Here is a 24,342-nt window from a genome sequence, read left to right as displayed (position 1 = left end):
CAGAAGAGTTGGTGGAGTGGATAACAAAGCTGTCCTCATCCTCCTCATCCTCTGTCACACAGGATGAGAGTAGTTTGTTTTCCAATGCAACTGCCAAATAAGCCTATTCCACTAGCTCCATCATGCACAGAGAAATCCCCATAATTATTCGACCACAGTGTCGGGTACATGCTGGAGAATACGCAGTGATTTGAAGGCTCCGATGTTGGTTCCCAGGTTGAGGAAGGGAATACCGTGAGCCTAGAGAGAGGGGGTGCCACAGAAGTACAAGAAACTGGGAGTCATGTTCCCCCAGCTGCAGCATATTGCCAAGTTTGCTCCAGTGATAAGGAGGGAGGGGATGATGAGGTCACTGACTGTACTTGGGTGCCTGAGAGAAGAGAGGAGGAAAGTGAGGAGGAGGAGGAGGAGGCACAGCTTCAATGAGGCAGAATATCCTCTAGGGGGGTAGCTTAAAGGCAGCCACCCTAATGCATCACACCACAGAGCTCCACAGGTGCAGGGTGCTTCTGACTCCCTGCTAACTTTTAAAAGTTCCTTTGGTGTGGGCCTTTTTCAACACGTGTGCAGCAGATTGCACTGTTGCTGTTTGCAACCTATGCCTGAAGCAGATCAAGCGTGACCAGAACAGCAACCACTTGGGCACCACATGCTTGACCGGACATATGAAGACCTGATATGCAGTCCGTTGGCAACAGCACTTGAAAGATCTACATCAAAGAAAAAGGTGGACTTCTCCTTGCTCCTCATCTGGAATCCCCAACCCTACTATACCTCCAGTCCTCGCAAAAACCTGCACTGAGAGGAATAAAGGTATAGACATAGGTGTCCCAAGCACTTGCAGCCAATCTGATAGCAGTACACCACCACTTGATTTTAGCAGACACATTTCTCTACCCCAGTTGCTGAACCGTAAAAAGAAATTCGGTCCCAGCCATCCACATGTTTAGCATCTAAATACTAGCTTGGCCAAATTGCTAGCACTGCAACTGCTGCCTTTTCAGCTGGTAGACTGTGCCCCCTTTTGAGAACTTGGGGAATGTGCTGTACCTCAGTGGTGGGCTCCAAAATACAATTTCTTTTCACAGAAGGCTATTCCGGCTCTCTACTGGCATATGGAAGGCAATGTTTTGGCCTCGTTAGACAAGGAGGTCAGCATTAAGGTTCATGTTACATGATAATAGTCCAGCAGGCATAGGCATAGACATCACCTTTCCTTCACGGTGCACTGGGTAATGAGTACCTGTGCGAGTATGGCACCAGGACAGGATCAGGGGAGCTTGGCTTCTTTTTTCCATGCCAGTGGCTACTGATCAAGGATGCATGCACTGTCCTGTCACCATTTGACACAAGGATGGTGAGCAGCGACAATGCATGCATCAGTGACACTGTCTCTCTAGTCTTCCTGCTGGAGCACACTCTTCCTGGAATAATGGACAGGGCACTTGAGGCAGAACAGTGGGAGGAAGAGGAGGACTTCCTTTACTCTCAAGGCCCACCAAACACACAGGAAGAAGAGGAGAAGGAGGATTGTGTCAGCATGGATGTATAGGATAACACTCAGCAGCAGCCTTCAAGGGATGGTTTTCAGTCCCCAGAAACCCAAGCAGTTGTACATGGCTGGGAGGAGGTAGTTACTGATAATGTGACCCAGAGGACTCAGAATCGAATGCCTTAGCAAACTTACACTGCATGGCCTCCCTGATTCTGCAAAGCCTGAAAAAATACCCTAGGATCAAGGAGAGGGATCATTACTGGCTGGCAACCCTTCTTGATCCACATTACAAGGGTACAGTTGCATAACTCATCCTGCCTTCGCAGAGGGAGCAGAGGATGAAACATCTTCAGGAGGCCTTGAAGAAAGGTTTGTGCAACACGTTTCAAGATGTGTTTATTTGACCTACTTAAACATTGTTGCTGACCAAGTACACCTCTTTATGGAAAAGCCCTGAAAGGCAGTGGCCTCTTTCTGCAGGATAACGTGCCCTCCCACACCGCTAAAATGGTTTGAGAATGGTTTAAGGAACACAACAAGTTTGAGGTGTTGATTTGGCCTCCAAATTCTCCAGTTCTGAATCCAATTGAGCATCTGTGGCATGTGCTGAAAAAACAAATCTGATCCATGAAGGCCCCACCATGCAACTTACAGTGCTTAAAGGATCTGCTACTGATGACTTGGTGCCAGATACAGCAGCAAACCCTGTCATGTGTGTCAGTGTCCATGCCTGGACAGGTCAGAGCTTTTTTGGTGGGAAAAAGGCTCTTTTGGTGGCAAAAGGGGGTCCATCTCAATATTAGATTGATGGTCATAAAGTCATTGCTGGTTAGTGTATATCCAAAACTGTACCATTAGGGTCCATTCTGCACACATTATGTAAAGGTTAGAACTGTTTATGAGTCCTTGGAGCCAATGGTTACATAAAAACCAATATGAAACCAATCAGCATAATGCACCATCTTCTAGAATAATATGTAATATGGTTTTAACACATACTGTATATTCAAATTAACAAACAGCCCTGAGAGTTTATAAGTCTCTACAATATTAAGGAAGGTTAAGGAAATCTTCGGGCCTCATCTTTGGCTCTCATTGGTTTGCCGTGGATGGAATTTATTTCTGCACAATGACAATGTGTTTTGTACTTTCGCCACTGAGTTCAAACCCAGTATCACTTAAACAACAATATTTGAATTCTTCTCATTTCTCAGCTGCCCGCTGTTCCACAGCTGAGGCCTATTTGTAATGTTCCAGGAATACTTCATTGTTCAAATTCTGTTCTACTCTGCCATGTTAGCACATAAATAGCAAAGTTCTTAAGGTGACATTAGGCCAGATTTTGAAGGAAAGCTACGAGATGCATTTACCATAGACTGAAAAGAACTCAAAAATGTATTGTAACGATTCTTCAGGACATCAACAATACCTAATTGTTGGGGAGAAAGATTGAAAATACTGATGCAATCACTTTAAAAATAATGAAGCCAAAGAACCCCCAATACCACACTTTTTGACAGTGCATATTTTTGCTGGACTATAAGAACAACTAGTGAGCAGAAACTAGTGAACAGAAAAAAATGCATCTGATGGGGCTAGATTATGTGCACATTACCATGTTCTTTTTCACTTCCTGGCTATCCAGATGTCTTTAGTGTTGGAAACAATTGGAAATAAAACAACATTTTTTTTTAGTCAATTAGACTTTAAAAAGCCAGACAATTGGGCAGATTTTGCTGAAATAGTGACCTGTCTTTTGATATTTTGTGGTGTGGACAGGGTTAGGCAGTTTCAGAATGAAGGTAAACAGGAAATGGTTATATGCCCAAGTGGTAAGAGTCGATTCTACAAAATGCATTATGAAGTGATAGTTTGCTAAAACAAATAGAACGCTGTATAGTGCACCATTGTGTGAATTTTAAGTAGAACTCCGGCCAAATGTCTTTTTCTATCTTTGGGGAAAGATTAGAACCATAGATTTATTACTATTTTCTATTATAAGCTTTAGGTTGAACATAATTTGGGCCATTTGACTGCCTAAAAACAAACATAAGCCAAAAGTCTGTCACTTAGCAGCAGTAGCACTACCACCCCTAAATGCCATGATGGATCCCCAGCCAGCTTTTGTTTGTAAACAAGCCAGCAGGGATCCTGGGTGACATCATTAACCAAATCTGGTAATGACAATTTTTAATCAATGATGTCATCCAGGATCGCTGCCGGAATGAGAACATACTAAAGCTGGCCAGGAATCTGGATTTTTCTGATGGGATTGTCAGCAATGCAGCATTGTCATGTCCTCAAAGCAGTGGATCAAATGTAACTGGGGCAAGTAATCATGATTGACAGGGATTGACATCACTGGATGACATGACTGACATTGAGTTTACAATGTGAGCCATTATATATTTATTTATTATTTAGATAAATAACTTTTTTTTACAATGTTGTTATTTTTATTTACTTTTTCATTTTTTTGTGACTAAGGGAAACAGGAACCTGGTACTTTATTCACATAGGAGGGGCGGAAGGGTTTTTTCAGATTCTAATGACAACATCCCACAGACCCCCACATTTATTTTGGGGAAAGGACGTGTGAATAAGGCCCTTGCATTCTCTACATGGGGCAAGGTACCTTGCAATGGGGGTACTTTGGTACCTTGCAATGGGGGTACTTTGCCCCCTCCCTTGCAAGGTACTTTTCTAATGTTGGAAGCATGTGGTCTGGTAGAGTTCAGAAGTTGGGACGCTGTCTTCCTAAAGAAAAAACAGCCCCCAGATTGTAAAAATTAAAAAAAAGGTGCCCCTGTGATGTAAATGTAATTTCAGTCAAGCCATTCAACTATTAAATCCACATCAATCATGATCGGCGAAGCCTAATGATGTTGACCTGTCACTACTGTCACAAATGAGAGATCCCCAGACACCTCTGTATATAAAAATATGAGCAGTGGATGGTCAATGATGTCAATGACAGATGGTCAGGACTGCAGTATATTTGAGAACCAGCTGTGGATCTATCATTTATCTGCTGTAGCACTACTACTGAGCTAGCACTGATGACGTTATTGAACAAACTTGGTCATTGCCATATTTGGCCAATGACATCACACAGTATCTCAATCAGTTTGTTTGAAAACAGAAGCCAGTGAGGATATGTCATTTAGAGGCAATAGTATTAAATGATCTCCTAGCTGCTAAACAATATTTACCTTTTTTATTGGTATAGATCTCCCATGGGACCAGGCACCATCAAGCTTTCTCATGATGGTGCCTGCAATTTTCTACTGATTACTTTATTCAGCAGGACACAAAGTCATTTGTCTCCCAGGTAAGTAACTTTTTGACACAGATGATCTATTTAGGTTCCACTGATCATCAACCTAGCAGGGCACTTAACCAATGGCACCAACATAATGGGCCATTTTAACACTGACCAATGTAATGGGGAACTTCACCACTGATCAACAAGGGTCATGGATGTTGTTACGTTGCTTGAAATTGCTGCTGCTTATTCTCCAGTACATTTTTCACAGTATAGATTACCCAAAGATAAATAATAAAGTACCCAGTAGCATTATTTACAGAATACTTTCACAGAATTAGAAATACTATAGTATTCTGACAGACAACAAGATTTGGATTTATACGATTAAACAGGATTAAAGGTAAATGCATGGCATATCACAAAAGTTTTACATATGAACAACATGCATAAAACTGTATAAATAACATATGAAAACTTTACAATAAAGCTTACCTGACTCCTGAAGATAGCGATACACCAAGAAGTTCACTTCGTCACTGGTTATGCTCATCTTAGCCTCACCTCAAAATGATGAGGTCTACAGGAAATAAGATTCCCGCTCTGAAATAGGCAAAGAGGAAACACTGGTGTAAGTGTAGGAAACCAACACATTTATTATTTATTAACATTAACATTAGAATTATAGGGTGGCGCTATCCCTTTTAAATCCCCAAACCATTCATAAAAGTCATATTCAGTTTTATACAGTGCTTCCACAAATAATTTAACAAAATAAAGCTTTTTAAATGATCACAGAAAAGGCTCACATAATCTGTGATTAAGTTATATGTGGCAACAAGGTTATCTTTCACTGTCTTATCACACTATCAAATAAATTCACTTGTGTGAATAACGTGAAACCGTATTCTAGACTTCAACAAATTAAGAAAAATAAACCAAAAAATGTAACTTAGCATAAATATTCCACAGAAATGATTCAAACAGTCCACAATGTGATCCAAACTTATATGCAATAAGAAGATTGTGCAGTAAAACTCTCCTCAAATGTGATCGCACACAGTGTTCCACCACCTGGGCATACACTAGCCTTTTACCAGATATATTGACCCCCATAAAATTAGGTCTTCAGCGCTTTTCAATGAGACAGCAACCATGTTTCCCAGCGGTCTCAGCCAAAACATAAAGAAACACCCAGCACTAGGAGGACAGAGCAAACAGACTACATAGTAAAGTATTGTAAAACAAATGGCACTTTATTATTCCAAAAAGCTGTACTTAGAAAAGTAAAAGCAGAGATTAGCCTGTATTAGTGCCATCGCTCGTCTGAGCAGGCATGATGACATCAGTCTCTTTCCAATGCATTTCATCACACGGCAAGTCTTCAAGGGGCTAGTAAATTATTTATGACAGTTTCAGTATATCCTTAGAAATTATATACATGTTAAACAGATTTTAAACTTGAAAGCCAAACTTGAATTCTAAGTAAAATAGGTAAAAGTCAGAACTCTTGTCAAGTTTTTATTGTCACTTGTGTCCCCATTGATGGGGTTTCCCTTGATAGTAGGTCAAGCAAAAAAGGGTTCTAATGTAAATGAAGCAGGTTAACAAAGCGAACAAAGAAAGAAAAACAAACCAATGTAAGCTTAATGTAATTAACTCTTACATGAATGACCCCAACAAAATTACATAAATGTGTTTTTGTTGGGGTCTCTAACGCCAGGGTGTATATGATGCACGGTTATATTTCCCTCAGTATATATCTCTGCATATTAATACTTTCTGACAAATTTAAGCTTTAAGCTTCATAAAACATACAAAAAAGAAAATGAGAACAAAAGTGGAACTGTTGCCAATATCAGCCAATCAGATCTTTTACTCAGCAAGGCTCCCACTCAGAGAACACTTCATTTTCTCAATGAATGCAAACTGTTCTTGGAATTTATGAAATGAAGATTTTGATGTCACTTTTTATTGCATGTTAACAGGCATTGCAATAGGGCAGCCAATTTGAAATGAGCAACTGCAGAATTGCAGAATCCGACCTCAGTATTTTACCTTTTAAATACAATGTAACATTTATTTTCAGAAATTGATGCACTAAGTAATTAAAAGCAAAATCATCATTATTTGCTACACAAAACCATTTTTCTGAAATGTAAAGTTTTTTGGTTCTGAATATTGATAAGTTTCTTTGCGTACATCAAGACCTAAAACCGTAAATAAGCAAGCAAATGTCAGTGTGTTCTCATTTCTATTATTTCAATATTATGACGCAGACATACCAAAGGAGACAGATCATGTGTCCCATTATAGCAATTTAAATCTCTGAATCAAAAATGCTCTCCTATCCTTAAAACCCTTGCTTGTTAACAAAATAAGGTATGTTCTTATGCTTCCATTCTTCTTCCATTCTCCTTACAGTCTATCACCTCTAACTCACCCTGCAGCAACAGTGTCCACAATTTATTACATATTACTCCTAAATAACACAGTGGGGAGTATTTTCTATCCCTGTTCTTGCAGATGTCTGTGTTATCATTTAGAAATGAATGCATTTTTATATTTTAATACTTCGTGACAGTCATTCCCCAGAGGGAATGAAATTAACATGTAAAAATGAATTAATTTCTGATGGAACATTTTGCAATACAAAGCCACACTTTTAATCAGTTGAGAACAGGTAAAAGTAAAGCAAAATGTTTGAAGTTAAAGGGAGGTAATGCTCAATGGACCTTGGGTATGAATAAAACTCTTCAAATGGTAACATGGATGGAAATATCAATAGATTAGTACAGTCTCTATGGAGAAGTTTATAACGGCTGTCACGGCAACCAGTTATGTGTGGTGCTGATGAATAGGACAAAACGACTAATATAATATCTATTCACTGACATCTCATTAGATCTATATTTAAACTCTCTCTAAATTCCTTGTAAGCAAATTTTGTGAATATCTCATGTAAATGCTATCCTTTTAATGTTATCAAACAATAGACAAAAACAAATTGTTGAGTATTAGGGATTTCATAGTATGCCTTCCAGTTAAACACTGGATAGCCAGTTTTTAACTGTTTTAACCACTTCGCATCCAGGCCAATTCTGACATTTCTCTCCTACATGTAAAATTCCAAATTTTTTTGCTAGAAAATTACATAGAACCCCCAAACATTATATATATGTTTTTTTTTTAGCAAAGACCCTATAGAATACAATGGCGCTCGTTGCAACTTTTTATCTCGCAGAGTATTTGCGCAGCAACTTTTCGAACACATTTTTTTCAGAAAAAAAAACGTTTCATGCTTAAAAAAAAAAAAAAAACAGTAAAGTTAGCCCAATTTTTTGCATAATGTGAAAGAGGAGGATACGCCGAGTAAATAGATACCCAACATGTCATGCTTCAAAATTGCACGCGCTTGTGGAATGGCGCCAAACTTTGGTATTTAAAAATCCCCATAGGCGACGCTTTAAATTTTTTTACTGGTTACATATTTTGGGTTACAGAGGAGGTCTGGAGCTAGAATTATTGCTCTCGCTCTAACGTTCGTGGCGATACCTCACATGTGTGGTTTGAACACCGTTTTCATATGTGGGCGGGACTTACGTATGCGTTCGCTTCTGTGTGCGAGCTCACGGGGACAGGGGCGCTTTACATTTTTTTTTTTTTATTGTTAAATTTATTTTTATTTTTTTAGTTTTACACTTAAAAAAAAATAAAAAATTATGACTTTAATTCCTATTACAAGGAATGTAAACATCCCTTGTAATAGGAATATGGCACGATCGGGCATATTTACAGTGAGATATGGGGTCAATAAGACCCCATATCTCCCCTCTAGGCTGGGAAGAATAATAAAAAAAAAAAAACGATCCTGGCTTCCTAGCCAGATTGGCGCCATTAATTTGAATACCGAGGCCGGGCGTGACGTCATAACATCGTGTCCAGCCTCCGAACGATCATAGAGACTCCGGGGACAATCTAGTCCACCGGAAATCTCTATGGTTACTTGCTGGGGCCAGCGAATCCTGTGACCGACTCACCGATGGAAACGGTGAGTCGGTAGAAGCACCGGAGGGCGGCGGGAAGGGGGGGGTCCCCTCCCGCCGACCGTAAGAACGATCAAGCGGCGGAACAGCCGCTATGATCGTTCTTATGGTGCAGGGAATCGCGGGCTGAAAACGGCAATATCTGAATGATGTCTGTGGCCTCAGGCATCATTTAGATATAACCACTGAAAGCCCATGACGTCAATAGACGTAGTGTGGAAACCAAGTGGTTAATAAATATGGCATGCCAAAAACAAATCTGCTGTTGCAGGGAGGACTAACGCACCTCCACCCCAATGCAGGTGCTTAGTCCCCAACTTGCCTTCTTTTTAATCAGTTGTAATTCCAAAATTAACAGACTGTACACAGCATATCCATACTCAGAGATACATTAATAAATTAATGGATCATAAACAATATTAAACACGATGTGCATATTATTTAATAAATGAGGCCTAAGTCTTCAGTGCCAGGAGTCATATATGGTGATGCACTGCAAAAATCTCTAGAATCTCTAATCTCTAGAAATCACAAACTGCTAGAAGTTGCAGGCAATTGTAGGAACTTTTATTTAATTTATTTCTTTATTTACTGAACAAATAATTATTCTTTAAAGCGGAACTTCACACACAAGGTGAAGTCTAAAGCGGAACTTCACTCAAAAGATGAAGTTCTGCTTTAAGGCCTTCTCCCCCCCCCCCCCTCCTCTGCTACATTTGGCAAATTTTTTATGGAGGGGGGCAGGTACCTGGTTTTGACAGGTACCCGCTTCCACTTCTTCTCGGATCACCTAGGTGATCCAAACAGAAGTTCTTGCACAGCCACAAGCTGTCACATCTGGGTGCCTACAGTTAGGATACCGGTGCTGAAGATGGTCCACGGCGCCCCCTCGGGTGAACACAGTGCTGGATCCTGGAACAGGTGAGTGTCTGTTTATTAAAAGACAGCAGCTACAGTTTTTGTAGACGCTGACTTTTGACTTTTAGAAAAATGACTGGAGCTTAAGTGTTATTAATACACACAAAGAAATACTAAATTCAGGATAAGAAAATAAAGACCTAATTAGGTTAAAAGTCAAAACCAAATGGCTGGTGGAACTAAAACAAAAATTTGAGGTAAGAAAATGTCATTGTAATGGTTTGAAAATATTTTTAAAATTACATTGTTATATAGTGTGTTTTTTTAAATTTGTTATTGCTTTGTAAAACAAATATGATTTCTACTTACTTTATTGTAAAAAAAACAATCCAGTTTCAATATTTTAAACATTGTTATTAATATGGTACAAATTATTAAGCTAATCGAAAAGTAATTTCGTGTTTGTGTTTTTTTTTTTTATTGAACCTTTATGTAAAGGAAAGAGCCTTCTCTGTTCTTAAAATTCTTGTATAAAAATCAAGGGGCACAAAGCCTGTTATATAATGGCTTTCTTTCTTTTCTTTTCTTTTTTAATTTTGGCATGACCCACTCCTGTGTCTTTCTGACAAACATTCTATCTAAAAATATGCCCAAGACTGAAAGAAGATATTTTCTTTCTATGAGTTTTCTTTCAAGCATGTGCCAATTGAACCTTTGTACTTCAAGATATTTATTTGGCACACCATTCTTAGTTATTCCATTTCAAACTTTGGCTCCTCCAAAAATATAGTCTGAATTCTGTTTACATTGTTTGGTAGAACAAAATAAGAAAAAGATACTTCAATGTGATTCTTTTGAAAGGCTTAAAATTGAACAGAATAGCACCTGCTGCACAGATATAATTAGTTGTCGTAATTTTTTTGTTCCTCTATGAAGCTCAGCGTGTAGCCGTGCACATTAATTAAAAATACTGGGATATCTTTTTGTAAATTTTTAAACTAAAACAAATGTTAAATGTTTGAACAAGATTTCAGATTAACATTAATTACATAAAATATCCACAACATAAATAGTAAGTATATACTGAATATATTGTCATTATGGGGATCTAATCACTTTGGGAACTTGCAATTAGTTCCCCAAGATGACATTTCAATCTTTGGCTCCTCCAAAAAGAACCCTGATATAGTCTGAATTCTGTTTACATTGTATGGTGGAACACAATAAGAAAAAAATACTTCAATGTCATTCTTTCAAAAGACTTAAAATTGAACAGAATGGCACTGCTGCACAGATTTAGTTAGATGTCCTAATGTTTTGTTCCTGTATGAAACACAGCACGTAGTAATGCACATTAGTTAAAAATACTGGGATATCATTCTGTAATTTCTTTTAACTAAAACGTGTTTGTACATGGTTTGAGATCAACATAAATAAGATCAAACATCCACAACATAAATAATAAGTATATATATATTGTTATCTTGGGGACCTAGGAAACTTGCAATTAGTTCCCCAAGATGACAATCTAATAATCTATATACTTATTATTTATGTTGTGGATTTTTAGTTGATTACCTTTGATGTAATTTATGCCGATCTCAAACCTTTTTGATAATGAAAGCTGACAAGGGTTTGACAGTTGGCCTGATGTTTACCCAAATGTTTTTTGGAATAACCAGGGTTAACTATCAGGTGTTCTTTGGCAGGGGTGTGTCATTTTATTGGCTTTAAATATATACGTTTATGTTTTGTTTTAATATGTATCAACTCCTGATGAAGGAGTAATGCATGCTCTGAAACACATAACGTTTTATTGATTTTAATACATTTGGGACTTTTATTTATCTATCATTATTGTGAGCCACCTCCTTCCCTAAACAGCATTGTTCAGTATGGTACACCCAAATTTGAAATGTGTTGTTGAAGTCCTCTTGGAGGTTGAGTGTGGATTCCTGCTATGTAAATTTGTCAGCTGGGGTATACTGGTGTTTTCTTGGCCATTTGCCCAGATGAGCTGCATGCATTGATTTTATTTTCCTGTTCATCTGCTGATACTCTTAGTTGCTCTTCACTTTTGTTTTGTTTATTGATACACATTCCTTTGTGAGGATATGTGGTCAGCTGCTGGAAGAAGGAACTATATATAAAAGACCTTTATGCTGGATCGTCAAGCTCCCCTTATTAGTGTAGGGTACTGGACTTTGGACTGGGAGTTCAAGAAATTCCTTCCCCTGCTTTCCATAAAGCCTGTAAATTTATTTTGGGGCCAGGATCTCTGTCATTCCCCAGTATGATCACAAGAGGGATTGTGCTTTTTTTAGCTAGCCATATCATAGATTTTCTCTTGTAGCCTGCAAGCTTAAAGAGAGATACCTAACAGGTCCCTTGATCCACACTGTTGTCTTCTGACAGCCAGCACTCAAAACTGCCTGAATTTTGGAACAATGACTGTATCCGACTGGATGCAGTCACTGTTTAGTCAACAATTTACCACCTGGTGATAATGCTGAAAGGGCCACCCATGGCTTGAATTTCAGCCAAGTCAGCAGGAATCAGCCAAAGTTCAAGCAGACTATGGCAGTCTATAAGGGATTGCTATAGTCGAAAAACCCTTGACCCATAGGAATTTAAGGGGGCATTGCTCAAAAATGTGTACAAAGGTATAAAATGTAATAAACAATTTTATTCAATGTATCATACAAAACTAAAACATATACAGATAAAAGGTATATGTACTACCATCCAAGGCAGTACACTACATTACATTAAATGTGAAAAAATCATATGTGCATCAAACACGTATCAATGGCACCAATTTCTTCATACCTGTCCTGTTAGGTGAACTTTTCATCCAGTGGTTGACATCACATTTGTTGTGTAAGTACATCACACATATGTGTATGTTCCCTTTTTTTTCACACAATAGTATAACTTAATTTTATACACAGGATTTTTTCTGCTCTACAATGTGTCGTTGATATGTTTTTTTTTTTACAGATGTTAGTTAGCAGCCAGAAAGCTACCTTATCTCCTGATGAAGTAAACTTTGTTTCACAAAAAGCATTTCTGACACATGCCTGATGTTCATTTGACGCTTGTGAAGTATTTTTGATGTGTGTTTGATGTATATCTGATATTTTCAACATCAACTTTAATGTGATATACTGCCTTGGATGGTAGTACATATACATTTTATCTGTATATGTTTTAGTTTTATATGATACATTGAATACAATTACTTTTTATACCTTTGTCTGTACACATTTTTGGGCAATACCCCCTTAAAACTCTATGGGACAAGTGTTTTTTCTACTATTGCATTAGTCAATATGGGAGGGGGTTTTGCCCTTATCATAGCACTCCAGGTTAAATGTCAAATATAGGGGGTTGCTGCTTTCATTATATACCAATTAGAAGCCCTTCCAGGAATGATAAAAATTGAGGGAAAAATATGTAAATTCCTTTCACAGTTAATCAGAAGCTATAGATTTTAGTAATTTATTCCCCTTCAGTGGAGGCTGGTGAAGTTTTAGGATGGGGGTGCCAGACCCTGCCCTTCCTTTTTGACCCCTTCCACGTCTCATAAGCCCCATCCCTTATAGAATTCACCCACTACATCCCCTGTATTCCACTTGCATCCACCCAAAGCATCAGGAGTATACAGCTCAGCATCACAGGACAGAGTATATAGCCCCAGAATCACAGGACAGAGTATACAATGCCAACATCACAGGACAGATTATACAGTGCCAACATCACATGACAGAGTATACAGCACCAGCATCACAGGACAGAGTATACAGCTGAGCATCACAATACACAGTATACAGCTCAGCACCACAGGACAGAGTATACAGCTCAGCATCACAGGACAGAGTATACAGCTCAGCCTTACAGATCAGGGTATATAGGTCAGCATTACAGATAGGGTATACAGATCAGCATTACAGACATGGTATATAGATCAGCATCATAGATAGGGTATATAGATCAACATCAGATATAGGGTATTATTAAAGGAAAAAAGATGCCTGGCCCTATGTGAAAAAGTAATTGCTCCCTCCCATGCTGAATCATGAATGAACTGTGATTAACCACATTTTTCTGGAAAGCTGAGTTAAATTTCACTTGCCAAACCCGGGCCTGATTACTTCCAGACCTGCTGAATCAAGAAGTCACATAAATAGAAGCTGACTGCCAAAGTGAAGCACGCCAACAGATCACAAAAAGCCAAACACCATGCCACAATCTAAAAAAATTCAAGAACAGATTAGAAACAAAGTAATGTACATGTGTAGGAAGGCTTTCGAAGCCATTTCTAAGGCTTTGGAACTCCAGTGAACCACGGGGCAAGCCATTATCCACAAATGTGGATAACTTGGAACAGTGGTGAACCTTCCCAGGAGTGGCCGGCCTACAAAAAATACTCCAAGAGCATGACAACAACTCTTCCACAAAGTCATAAAAAAAAACAGAACAACATCTAAAGAATTGAAGGTGTCACTTGCCTCAGATAAGATCAGTGTTCATGATTCAACAATAAGAAAGAGACTGGGCAAAAATGGCATCCATGGGGCCAAAACCACTGCTGACCAAAAAGAACACAAAGGCTCATCTCACATTTACCAAAAAATATCTTGATTATCCCCAAGATTTCTAGGCAAATATTCTGTGGACTGATGAGACAAAAATTGTTTTACTTTTTCACATAAAACCAGTCAGGTTTGGACAGTTTTTTTGCCTTAATAAAGGAAACCATGATTTAAAAACTGCATTTTGAATTAACTAACGTTATCTTTGTGTAATAATAAAATTTGTTTGATGATCTCAGTCATTTAAGTGTGACAAATATGCAAAAAAAATAAAAAATCAGAAAGGGGGTAAATACTTTTTCACACAACTGTAGATCAGCATCACAGTAAAGGTATATAGATCAGCATCCCAGAAAGCATATGTAGATCAGCATCACAGCTATGGTACATGGATCAGCATCACAGGAACGGTACATAGATCAACATCTTAGCATCACAGATATGGTATAAAGATCAGCATCACAGAAAGGGTATATAGATTAGCATCTCAGCGTCACAGATATGGTATATGGTATATAGGACTGACAGCACACATTCGGCTCATGGCACACTGACAGACAGCACCCTCCCATACCCACTGACAGCACCCTTAACGGGGCTAGCAGCATACTCACAGCACCCCCCGGCAGGAGGTGCGTCACTTATCTGGCTGTAGTATCCTCTCCTACTGTGTGTCTTCGAGTGCATGCAGCAGTGAGGTTGGAATAGTCCATCCCTCAAGCTTCCTCCGCTGTTTGTCTCCTCTTCCAACAAACACTGGGCATCCAATAGGATCACCTGGAGCTTTGGCCAGTTGGGAAACAGGTCTCACTGACCTGCCTTCTGATTTGCGGAGAGGCACTGTGGTGTGAAAATAGCGAAAATGTATTCGCTATGGTCACACAATTGGGTGGGATCAGGGCGCATCCTTTTTTTAAGCCTATTAGAGCCTCTGGCTCTAATCGGGCACTTAAAAAAAAACACCCCCTGCCACCCCCGCCATAGGAGTCCATGTGTCCAGCATCCTGAAAGGGGCAGGGAGCATGGATAGGGAAGCGTCGGCAGGGATGGGGGGCGCCCATACACCCACAATGCACGGGCCACCACTGTTCCCCTTTTATAAAAAATAAAGAAAATTTGATATTATTAAAAATAAAATAACATTTTCAGTATTCTAAGAAACCAAAGAGATTCAAGAAAAATAAGAGACCCAAAAAAAACCCCCAAAAATATAATTTCTAATATCATAAATTACTCAGAACATATCTTACAAACAGTCATACACAAACATTTTAAAGAAAGACCATACAATAAACCTAGGCATCCATTTGTATTCAAGACACACTCCATCCCTGCAAACTCATTCTTTACCATATAATGCATCTGGTCCTATGTGTAATTCTTTGGATCCTTGAAACAAAATCCAACATATATGGTTACCTGGGAACTGTACTTGTAAATATGTACACCAATTCAAATTTTATTGGGGCTTCACTGTCTGGGCTGTTGTTCATCTTGCTTCGATGTACTGAGTAATGCATCGCTCTTTTCATAGAGCTATCCCTGAAGAAGGAGTCAACTGACTCTGAAATGCTTCAGTGTTTTTGCTACAAACTCTGTAATTCAATCATTAGATGTTGGTAATATAACAGTGATAAGAACAAACAGCCTGTATGATATGAGGCTTGTATATGTAACCTTTTATACGTTGGAACAGATATAGGTAAAATAGATGTAAATATTCTTTAAATTGATGTATTTTTGCCAGTAAAATCCCAAATAATTGGGGGGGGTTACAATTTGTCAATAGCATGTGCGGTCAAATGCCTCATTCATATACACCCATAGTCTGTGAATTGGCCATTCAACAGCTGTAAAATTGGTAGTAGTGGCTGTGTCTGTGACTGCTGCTGCATTCCCATAGACATGAATAGGATGCCTGAGCGCAGGACCTGGAAGCTCATCTCCTGCAGCTTCTTTGCAGCCATATACAGGCGTACCCCACTTTTAAGTACACAATGGGGTTTATTTACTAAAGCTGGAAAGTGCAAAATTAGGCTCACTTCTGCATAGAAACCAATGAGCTTCTAACCCCAGCTTGTTCAATTAAGCTTTGGTAATACAAATTGGAAGCTCATTGGTTTCTATGCAGAAGTGGGCCTGGTTTTGCACTTTCCAGCTAAATAAACCCCATTGCATACTTAAAAGTGGGGTATGCCTGTACTAGGAAGTGCATGTTATTGAAAAATACTTTTAAAATTACTTTAACATTATATGTTAAACATATATGAGAATATAGTACTTGTTTACATATAAACTTAATATCTACAGTATAAATATATATTATACCAAATATGTATACACCAATTTTTTCATTAGGCACAGACTTTAAATTGTAATATGTGGTCCATTTTCACTAATAGTAAATCAATTATATCATAATGCTTTATTGCTACATTTATAGTCATGTATTATATGACACAGAGGTGAGGGACTCCAGTTGGGCACACTTGCACTCATACATTAACAGAAAGAATAAAGAATTAAGAATAAAAGAACAGTGGGGAAAAAAATATTTTCTCCCTATTTTTCAATTATTTGTCACTTATTTTGCCATTATTTCTCTAAACTTCTGTATTTATTATTTTGATTATTTTCCAGATGGCATGTACAGCTTTCTAAACAGCTGGAAAAACAGTAAGTGAATACTATTGGAAAGATGATAAACCCATGCAAATCCAGTCTGCCTAAATCTGACGTCTCTTTATAACTAAGCCTCTCAAATTTGTACCTTTTTCTTGTCTGGCTTTTTACTAAAGTCGTGTAGATATCTGCCCCCCAAAAAATATTAAAGGGACCCTGTCACCAAATTAAAAAAAAAATTAAGGGTGGGAGGATTGCAGAAAAATATTTTAAATTATTACTTGCAGTATTTTTTCCATAAATGATTTTGTTTTTGTACCTTTAAAAATAATAAGAAAATGACTTTTTAATTCCTTAACAGGCCTTCTTCCCTCCTCAAATTACTGTCTAGGCTGGCCCAATTTCTCCCTCCCTTCACCTCCCTAGATAACCTTTTATGTAGCTGCAGAGAAAAGTGCAAAGAGACTTACGGGGCTCCTGTCATCATATTAAAGATGGCAGTGCCCAGTAGTCTCAGGGCTTCTGGATATCTACACAAGATCGGCTTTTACAGGTAAATAACATGCCTTAATCATGATAAATGAACATATCATTTTATAGAAAGATTTTTCTTAAAATGGATGGCCTGGCAACAGGGTCTCTTTTTAAAGAAAAGAGAAAATTACACTTTTAATCCACTGTATTAGCAATCTAATGTTAGTACAGCAATCTCCCCTGGTAAACTGTTGAGTTCTGACAGGGGAACGCCACCCCACTCCCCAAAACACATCGGCCAGCACTCTCAGACATTGGCTGAGAGCACGGATCAGGTGTAGATCGGCAGACCTTTTTCAGTCATGCCGGCTTCTGTCAGACCGGCTACCGAACACACGGGTCGAATATTGGCCGGTTTCTATTAAACCGATGATGCCGTATGATATTTGGCCTGTGTGTATGGCCCTTTAGACAGTTGCCACTGAAATGGGTGTCTGCATTGAAATATTTTCTCTAACCTCGTGTTCTGGTGATAACAGTAAAATCTTGGTTTCCTATTATTTTTTGCACCAGAGACAATGGTTACCGGGACAAATGAAATCTTAAATCTTCTTAGTGTGGACAGAGACAGCAAAGCCAACTTTACATGGGTTCTAACCCCTCACCACTTTAACCAAAAAAAAGAGAGAAAAGCTTTTACTATATAAGTGCATACGCTTAATGTTGCCTACATCAGTTATCCTCTTCATTTCTTGCCCCACCTTCTGAAATGATGCTGAATAGCCTGGTACTTATCAGTAAATTGGAGACCCATTTTTTGTTAATGGGGGTTTATCTCTAGATACTGAATATAAAGGGGTGGGTCCTGCGCAAATCGTGCCACTCAAATAAAATACACAAATTCAAAATAATATAAATATGTGCATACATACAATGCCGTGAAAAAAATATAGTCCAAAAAACAGCACGCATAAAAATATATAAAAAATATATAAAAAAATTGAAAAAAGGTTTAATGATAGAACAATAATAAAATGTCCGCTACTCAAGGCTCCCAGAACTCTCACCTTTAAACGAAGTGAATAAGCAAATCAAACAAACTCCAGGATTCTCTTATTTCATTCATAAATAATAAATAATAGCCATCAGGAAATCCAAAGGAGGGATGCAATGATACAATTCCGCCACTAGAGGGCCAGTCCCAGCTTCCAGAACAGGTGAAATGGATCTTCACTTCTATTTCACAGTGTATGGCTCAAAATAAGAGAGAGGAGGGGGAGAGAGAGAAACAGGAGACTTCCATAGTGTAGTAGTTTAAAAAACGGCAGGTAGATTTATTAAAAAGCAGTAAAGACTCTCACATTTTAATTGCAAAAACAAGCACAATCAGGAAGAGGGTATAATGACAACTTCCTCCCGCCTTACTCTACTTCCGGTTCGTCCTCTGGCCAATCCCTACGCGTTACGTCATGTGACTTCTTCATGGGCATGAAGAAGTCACATGACGTAACGCGTAGGGATTGGCCAGAGGACGAACCGGAAGTAGAGTAAGGCGGGAGGAAGTTGTCATTATACCCTCTTCCTGATTGTGCTTGTTTTTGCAATTAAAATGTGAGAGTCTTTACTGCTTTTTAATAAATCTACCTGCCGTTTTTTAAACTACTACACTATGGAAGTCTCCTGTTTCTCTCTCTCCCCCTCCTCTCTCTTATTTTGAGCCATACACTGTGAAATAGAAGTGAAGATCCATTTCACCTGTTCTGGAAGCTGGGACTGGCCCTCTAGTGGCGGAATTGTATCATTGCATCCCTCCTTTGGATTTCCTGATGGCTATTATTTATTATTTATGAATGAAATAAGAGAATCCTGGAGTTTGTTTGATTTGCTTATTCACTTCGTTTAAAGGTGAGAGTTCTGGGAGCCTTGAGTAGCGGACATTTTATTATTGTTCTATCATTAAACCTTTTTTCAATTTTTTTATATATTTTTTATATATTTTTATGCGTGCTGTTTTTTGGACTATATTTTTTTCACGGCATTGTATGTATGCACATATTTATATTATTTTGAATTTGTGTATTTTATTTGAGTGGCACGATTTGCGCAGGACCCACCCCTTTATATTCATTATTTGATAGTTTGTGCTCACTATTTTGTCCTGCTGCATTTTTTAGTTAGCATTTGCACTTTATATCACTCAGGCTCTTTTTCACAGCATCTGTGTTTCATTATATCTGATTTTGGATTTTGTTCCACTTTAGTCACTTATTACCACTTAGCGGCGCGAAGGCTGACCACTTTTATCTCTAGATACACCCTACTTATGATGAATGCCATTAAGATTGTTGGGACCTTGTAGCCCTCCAGCCCATAAGCCATGGGTGCTAGTATGGTATCTCACGGAGGCAGGGGGGATTAAAGTGCCTTGAAGAGTATTCATACCCCTTGAAATTTTCCACATTTTGTCATGTTACAACCACAAACCTAAATGTATTTTATTGGGATTTTATGTGATAGACCAACACAAAGTGGCACATAATTGTGAAGTGAAAGGAAAAGGATAAATATTTTTTTAAGTTTGGCATGCATTTGTATTCAGCCCCCTTTACTCTGATACCTCTAACTAAAATCTAGTGGAACCAATTACCAACAGAAGTCACCTACTTAGTAAATAGAGTCCACATGTGTGTAATTTAATCTCAATATAAATACAGATGTTCTGTGAAGCCCTCAGAGGTTTGTTAGAGAGCCTTAGTGAACAAACAGCATCATGAAGGCCAAGGAACACATCAGACAGGTCAGAGATAAAGTTGTGGAGAAGTTTAAAGCAGGGTTAGGTTATAAAAAAAATATCCCAAGCTTTGAACATCTCATGGAACATTGTTCAATCCATCATCTGAAAATGGAAAAAGTATGACACAATTGCAAACCTACCAAGACATGGCCGTCCACCTAAACTGACAGGCTGGGCAAGAAGATCATTATTTAGAGAAGCAGCCAATAGGCCCATGGTAACTCTGGAGGAGCTGCAGAGATCCACAGCTCAGGTGGGAGAATCTGTCCACAGGACAACTACTAGTCATTCACTCCACAAATCTAGCTTTTATGGAAGACTGACATGAAGAAAGCTATTGTTGAAAGAAAGCCATAAGAAGTCCTTGCAAGAAGCCATGTGGGGGACACAGCAAACACGTGGAAGAAGATGCTCTGGTCAGATGAGACCAAAATTTAACTTTTTGGCCTAAAAGCAAAACACTATGTGTGGCAGAAAACTAACACTGCACGTCACCCTGAACACACCATGAAACATGGTGGTGGCAGCATCATGTTGTGGGAATGCTTTTCTTCAGCAGGGACAGGGAAGCTGGTCAGAGTCGATAGTAAGGTGGATGGAGCCAAATATAGGGCAATCTTACAAGAAAACCTGTTAGAGTCTGCAAAAGACTTGAGACTGGGGTGGAGGTTCATATTCCAACAACAACTCTAATCATACAGCCAGAGCTACAATGAAACCGTTTAGATCAAAGCATATTCATATGTTAGAATAGCCCAGTCAAAGTCCAGACCTAGATCCAACTGAGAATCTGTGTCAAGACTTGAAAATTGCTGTTCACAGACACTCTCCATCTAATCTGACAGAGCTTGAGCTATTTTTCAAAGAAGAATGGGAATGTATTTCACTCTTTAGATGTGCAAAGCTGATAGAGACACCCAAAAATACCTGCAGCTCTAATTGCAGTGAAAGGGGGTTCTACAAAGTATTGACTCAGGGGAGCTGAACACAAATGCATACCACATTTTGCACATATTTATTTGTAAAAAAAAAATGTGAAAACCATTTATCATTTTTCTTTCACACAATTATGTGCCACTTTGTGATGGTCTATCACATTAACGCTGTCCCCGCTGGGAGAAGACAGGGATTATCGCTAGCAGTTGCTATCAGAAAAGAATCCGGTGTTCTGTCAAATTAGCCAACTCTTCAGAAACGTCAACCACATCACTTCCGGTTTCTTTAAACCATCAGTAATTGAAGTTTTTGACGAATTGCTGTTTGGACACAACACCGGCAACCGCATACAGTCTGGTACAGGAAAAGTAGTAGTTTTAACAGCACAGCGGCTAAAGAGGACAAAGTTGTTGCCGCCTCGGAGGCCAAAATTTTGTTGGCTAGTATCGGTGTGGAGTAACAATCTGCGCTCATAATATCATGCACTGAACTGTATTCGGTTACCGGTTTTGTGTCCAAACAGAAATTAGTCAAAATCTCCAACTAGTGACGGTTTAAAGAACCCAGAAGTTAAGTAGTTGGAGTCTCTGATGAGTTGGCTATTTTGACAGAACACCAGCATGCTGGTTGTACCCAAGTTGATCGATCGATCAACTTGGTACATTCAGCTTCCCATTAACAATTCAAATCTTGTTCAGTTCAGCAGGACCATGAGATTCAAACTATGTATGGCTGACCTAAAACTGTAGAGTGCAGAGTCTGGAGAAGCTCTGTATAGAAAGAAATCATCTTCCTGTTTGTTTTTTGTTTTTGCCAAAGCTTAATTGAACATGCTGAAATTAGAAGCAGATTGGCTACCATCTACAGTTGCACCAGATTTTGCACTCATCGGTTTTAGTAAATCAACCCCAGTGTAATGCCAGTTAAAACATGACAACTGTGGCTTTTTATTAATTACCGTATATACTCGAGTATAAGCCGAGATTTTCAGCCTCTTTTTTGAGGCTGAAAGTGCCCCCCTCGGCTTATACTCGAGTCATCGCTGTCTGCCCGCTCGATCAGCGTGTCGAGCAGACAGACAGCGGCCATTCTGATTCAAAAGCCGCGCCTCCGGCTCCGCCTTCGCCTGTGATAGGCGGAACACTGAATTTCCCAGCAGCCTGTGTTCCGCCTATCACGGGCATCTTCTCATCCTCGTACTACGGACGAGGATGATACGACGTCCGTGATAGGCGGAACACAGGCTGCTGGGAAATTCAGTGTTCCGCCTATCACAGGCGAAGGAGGAGGCGCGGCTTTTGAATTTTACAATGGCCGCCGAGAAGAGCGGCGATCCTGGAAGGACGGAGGAGGCTCGGGACGACGGCTCGGGACGGAGGAGGCACGGGACGGCGGCTCGGGACGGCGGCTCGGGACGGAGGCTCGGGACGGCGGCTCGGGACGGAGGCTCGGGAATTGACTTTGTGGGTATTAGTCTAGCAGAGCTCTGTGCAAGGAGCAGTATAAAGGTAAGAAAAGGGATCCTCCCGTCAAGTTCTCCTTAATTATTTTGCTGATAGCGATTAAGAAAAGTAAGGGCTGTTTTAGAAGTTAATTGATCAACCTCTGTGTGCATTGTATTGTGTGACTGGTATAAGTGTAAAATGATTTCATAAACACTGGTAAGCTTTAAAGTGCAGCAAGTCCATACAGGATTTCTACACATACTAATTGGCATTGTAGATTCAAAAACAAACAAACTATAAACTATGTCCTTATTCTCCAATAATAATCCATACAAATCCCCTACATAATGGCCGGTGATCTATTTTTTCATGAAATAGTTTCTCACTGTGGGTTTTGCTTCCTTGTAATGCCAAATCTTTCCTTTCCCCCATATCTTTTTGATTGGAGCAAGCAGTGCACATTAGTCGTAGTCACACAAGGCTGCACGGACACACACACACAAGGCTGCACGGACACACACACACAGGGATGGATGGATGGACACACACACACAGGGATGGATGGATGGATGGACACACACACAGGGATGGATGGATGGATGGACACACACACAGGGATGGATGGATGGATGGATGGACACACACACAGGGATGGATGGATGGATGGACACACACACAGGGATGGATGGATGGATGGATGGATGGACACACACACAGGGATGGACGGATGGACGGACACACAGGGATGGATGGATGGATGGACGGACACACACACAGGGATGGACGGACACACAGGGATGGACAGCCATGTCTCACCCTCGGCTTATACACGAGTCAATAAGTTTTCCAGTTTTTTTGGGGGTAAATTGGGGGCCTCGGCTTATATTCGGGTCGGCCTATACTCGAGTATATACGGTATTTTCAAATGGATACAATTAAGAAACTAATGAAAAACAGGGTAATTTCAACTTCACCCCATTATAAGCAGACCTATTAAAATTAGAAAGGCAGAAAAATAATTATAAAGATAAAGTTATATTCACAACAATCAAGCTCCCAGGCTAATACTGTTTAACAGGTTTTGCAGCACACCTAGCCATGTTGAAGTTTCAGATTGTGGAAATGGGCCACAATGCTTACAAACATGAATGAAATGGGATTCCTAATCTAGTTGGCATTACATGTTGGAAAATTAAAAACATACATTTATGAGTTGTACTGGTTACATGATCCAGAAAAACAATTATTACATTTTATTTCTAGAATCAACTCTCTGCCACAATCGTTACTCTTCAAATGCAATCTACTGGTCTGTGCCTGATTTTGTGTGTATGTCCATTAACACTTCTTTTCTTCCCATGTGTGTGACTATCAAATATTTCTGCACCACCACCAGGCGAAATAGAAAGATAGGCAGGTTAAAAAAAGTTAAAAGAAAGTTAAAAGAAATTGAATAACAAAAAAGCTATAGACGAAGTGACAGATATAACAGGGTTGGACAGTGATGCAATAATAACAATAGGTCAATAGGATTCAAGTACCAAAGGGTTAGAGACTGTTTACACAGCAATAGGGATGAGCTTCGTGTTCGAGTCGAACATACGTTCGACTCGAACATCGGCTGTTCGCCTGTTCGGCGAATACCGAACGTTATGGGCCGTTTGCGGCAAGTTCGTGTGGCGCGCCCACGGCCCACAATGCACATTGGCGCATTGGCCAAGCATGCACTGTGACCCCGCATGCTTGGCCAATCACAGCGCCGGCAGTGAGGAGAGCCATGATTGGCCACAGGCAGGATGCCTGTGGCCAATC

General features: G+C 39.4%; 1 protein-coding gene across 2 annotated transcripts in view; it reads right to left on the bottom strand.

Moving 5' to 3' along the window:
• Positions 1-24,342, bottom strand: part of TBL1X (transducin beta like 1 X-linked) — a 475,925-nt gene that overhangs the window by 121,448 nt on the left and 330,135 nt on the right. For both annotated transcript variants that reach the window (XM_077480837.1, XM_077480836.1), the window contains one exon: positions 5,256-5,363. In XM_077480837.1, coding sequence (XP_077336963.1) covers positions 5,256-5,313 — 58 coding nt within the window. In that variant the 5' untranslated portion in view covers positions 5,314-5,363. The remainder of the gene's footprint in view (positions 1-5,255; positions 5,364-24,342) is intronic.

Source organism: Lithobates pipiens, unplaced genomic scaffold (genome assembly GCF_037356315.1).
Source record: "Lithobates pipiens isolate NorthernLeopardFrog02 unplaced genomic scaffold, aLitPip1_a1.2 Scaffold_16, whole genome shotgun sequence".
NCBI lineage: Eukaryota > Metazoa > Chordata > Amphibia > Anura > Ranidae > Lithobates > Lithobates pipiens.
Note: the sequence above shows the minus strand (reverse complement) of the source record. Positions and strands in the feature narration are given on the sequence as shown.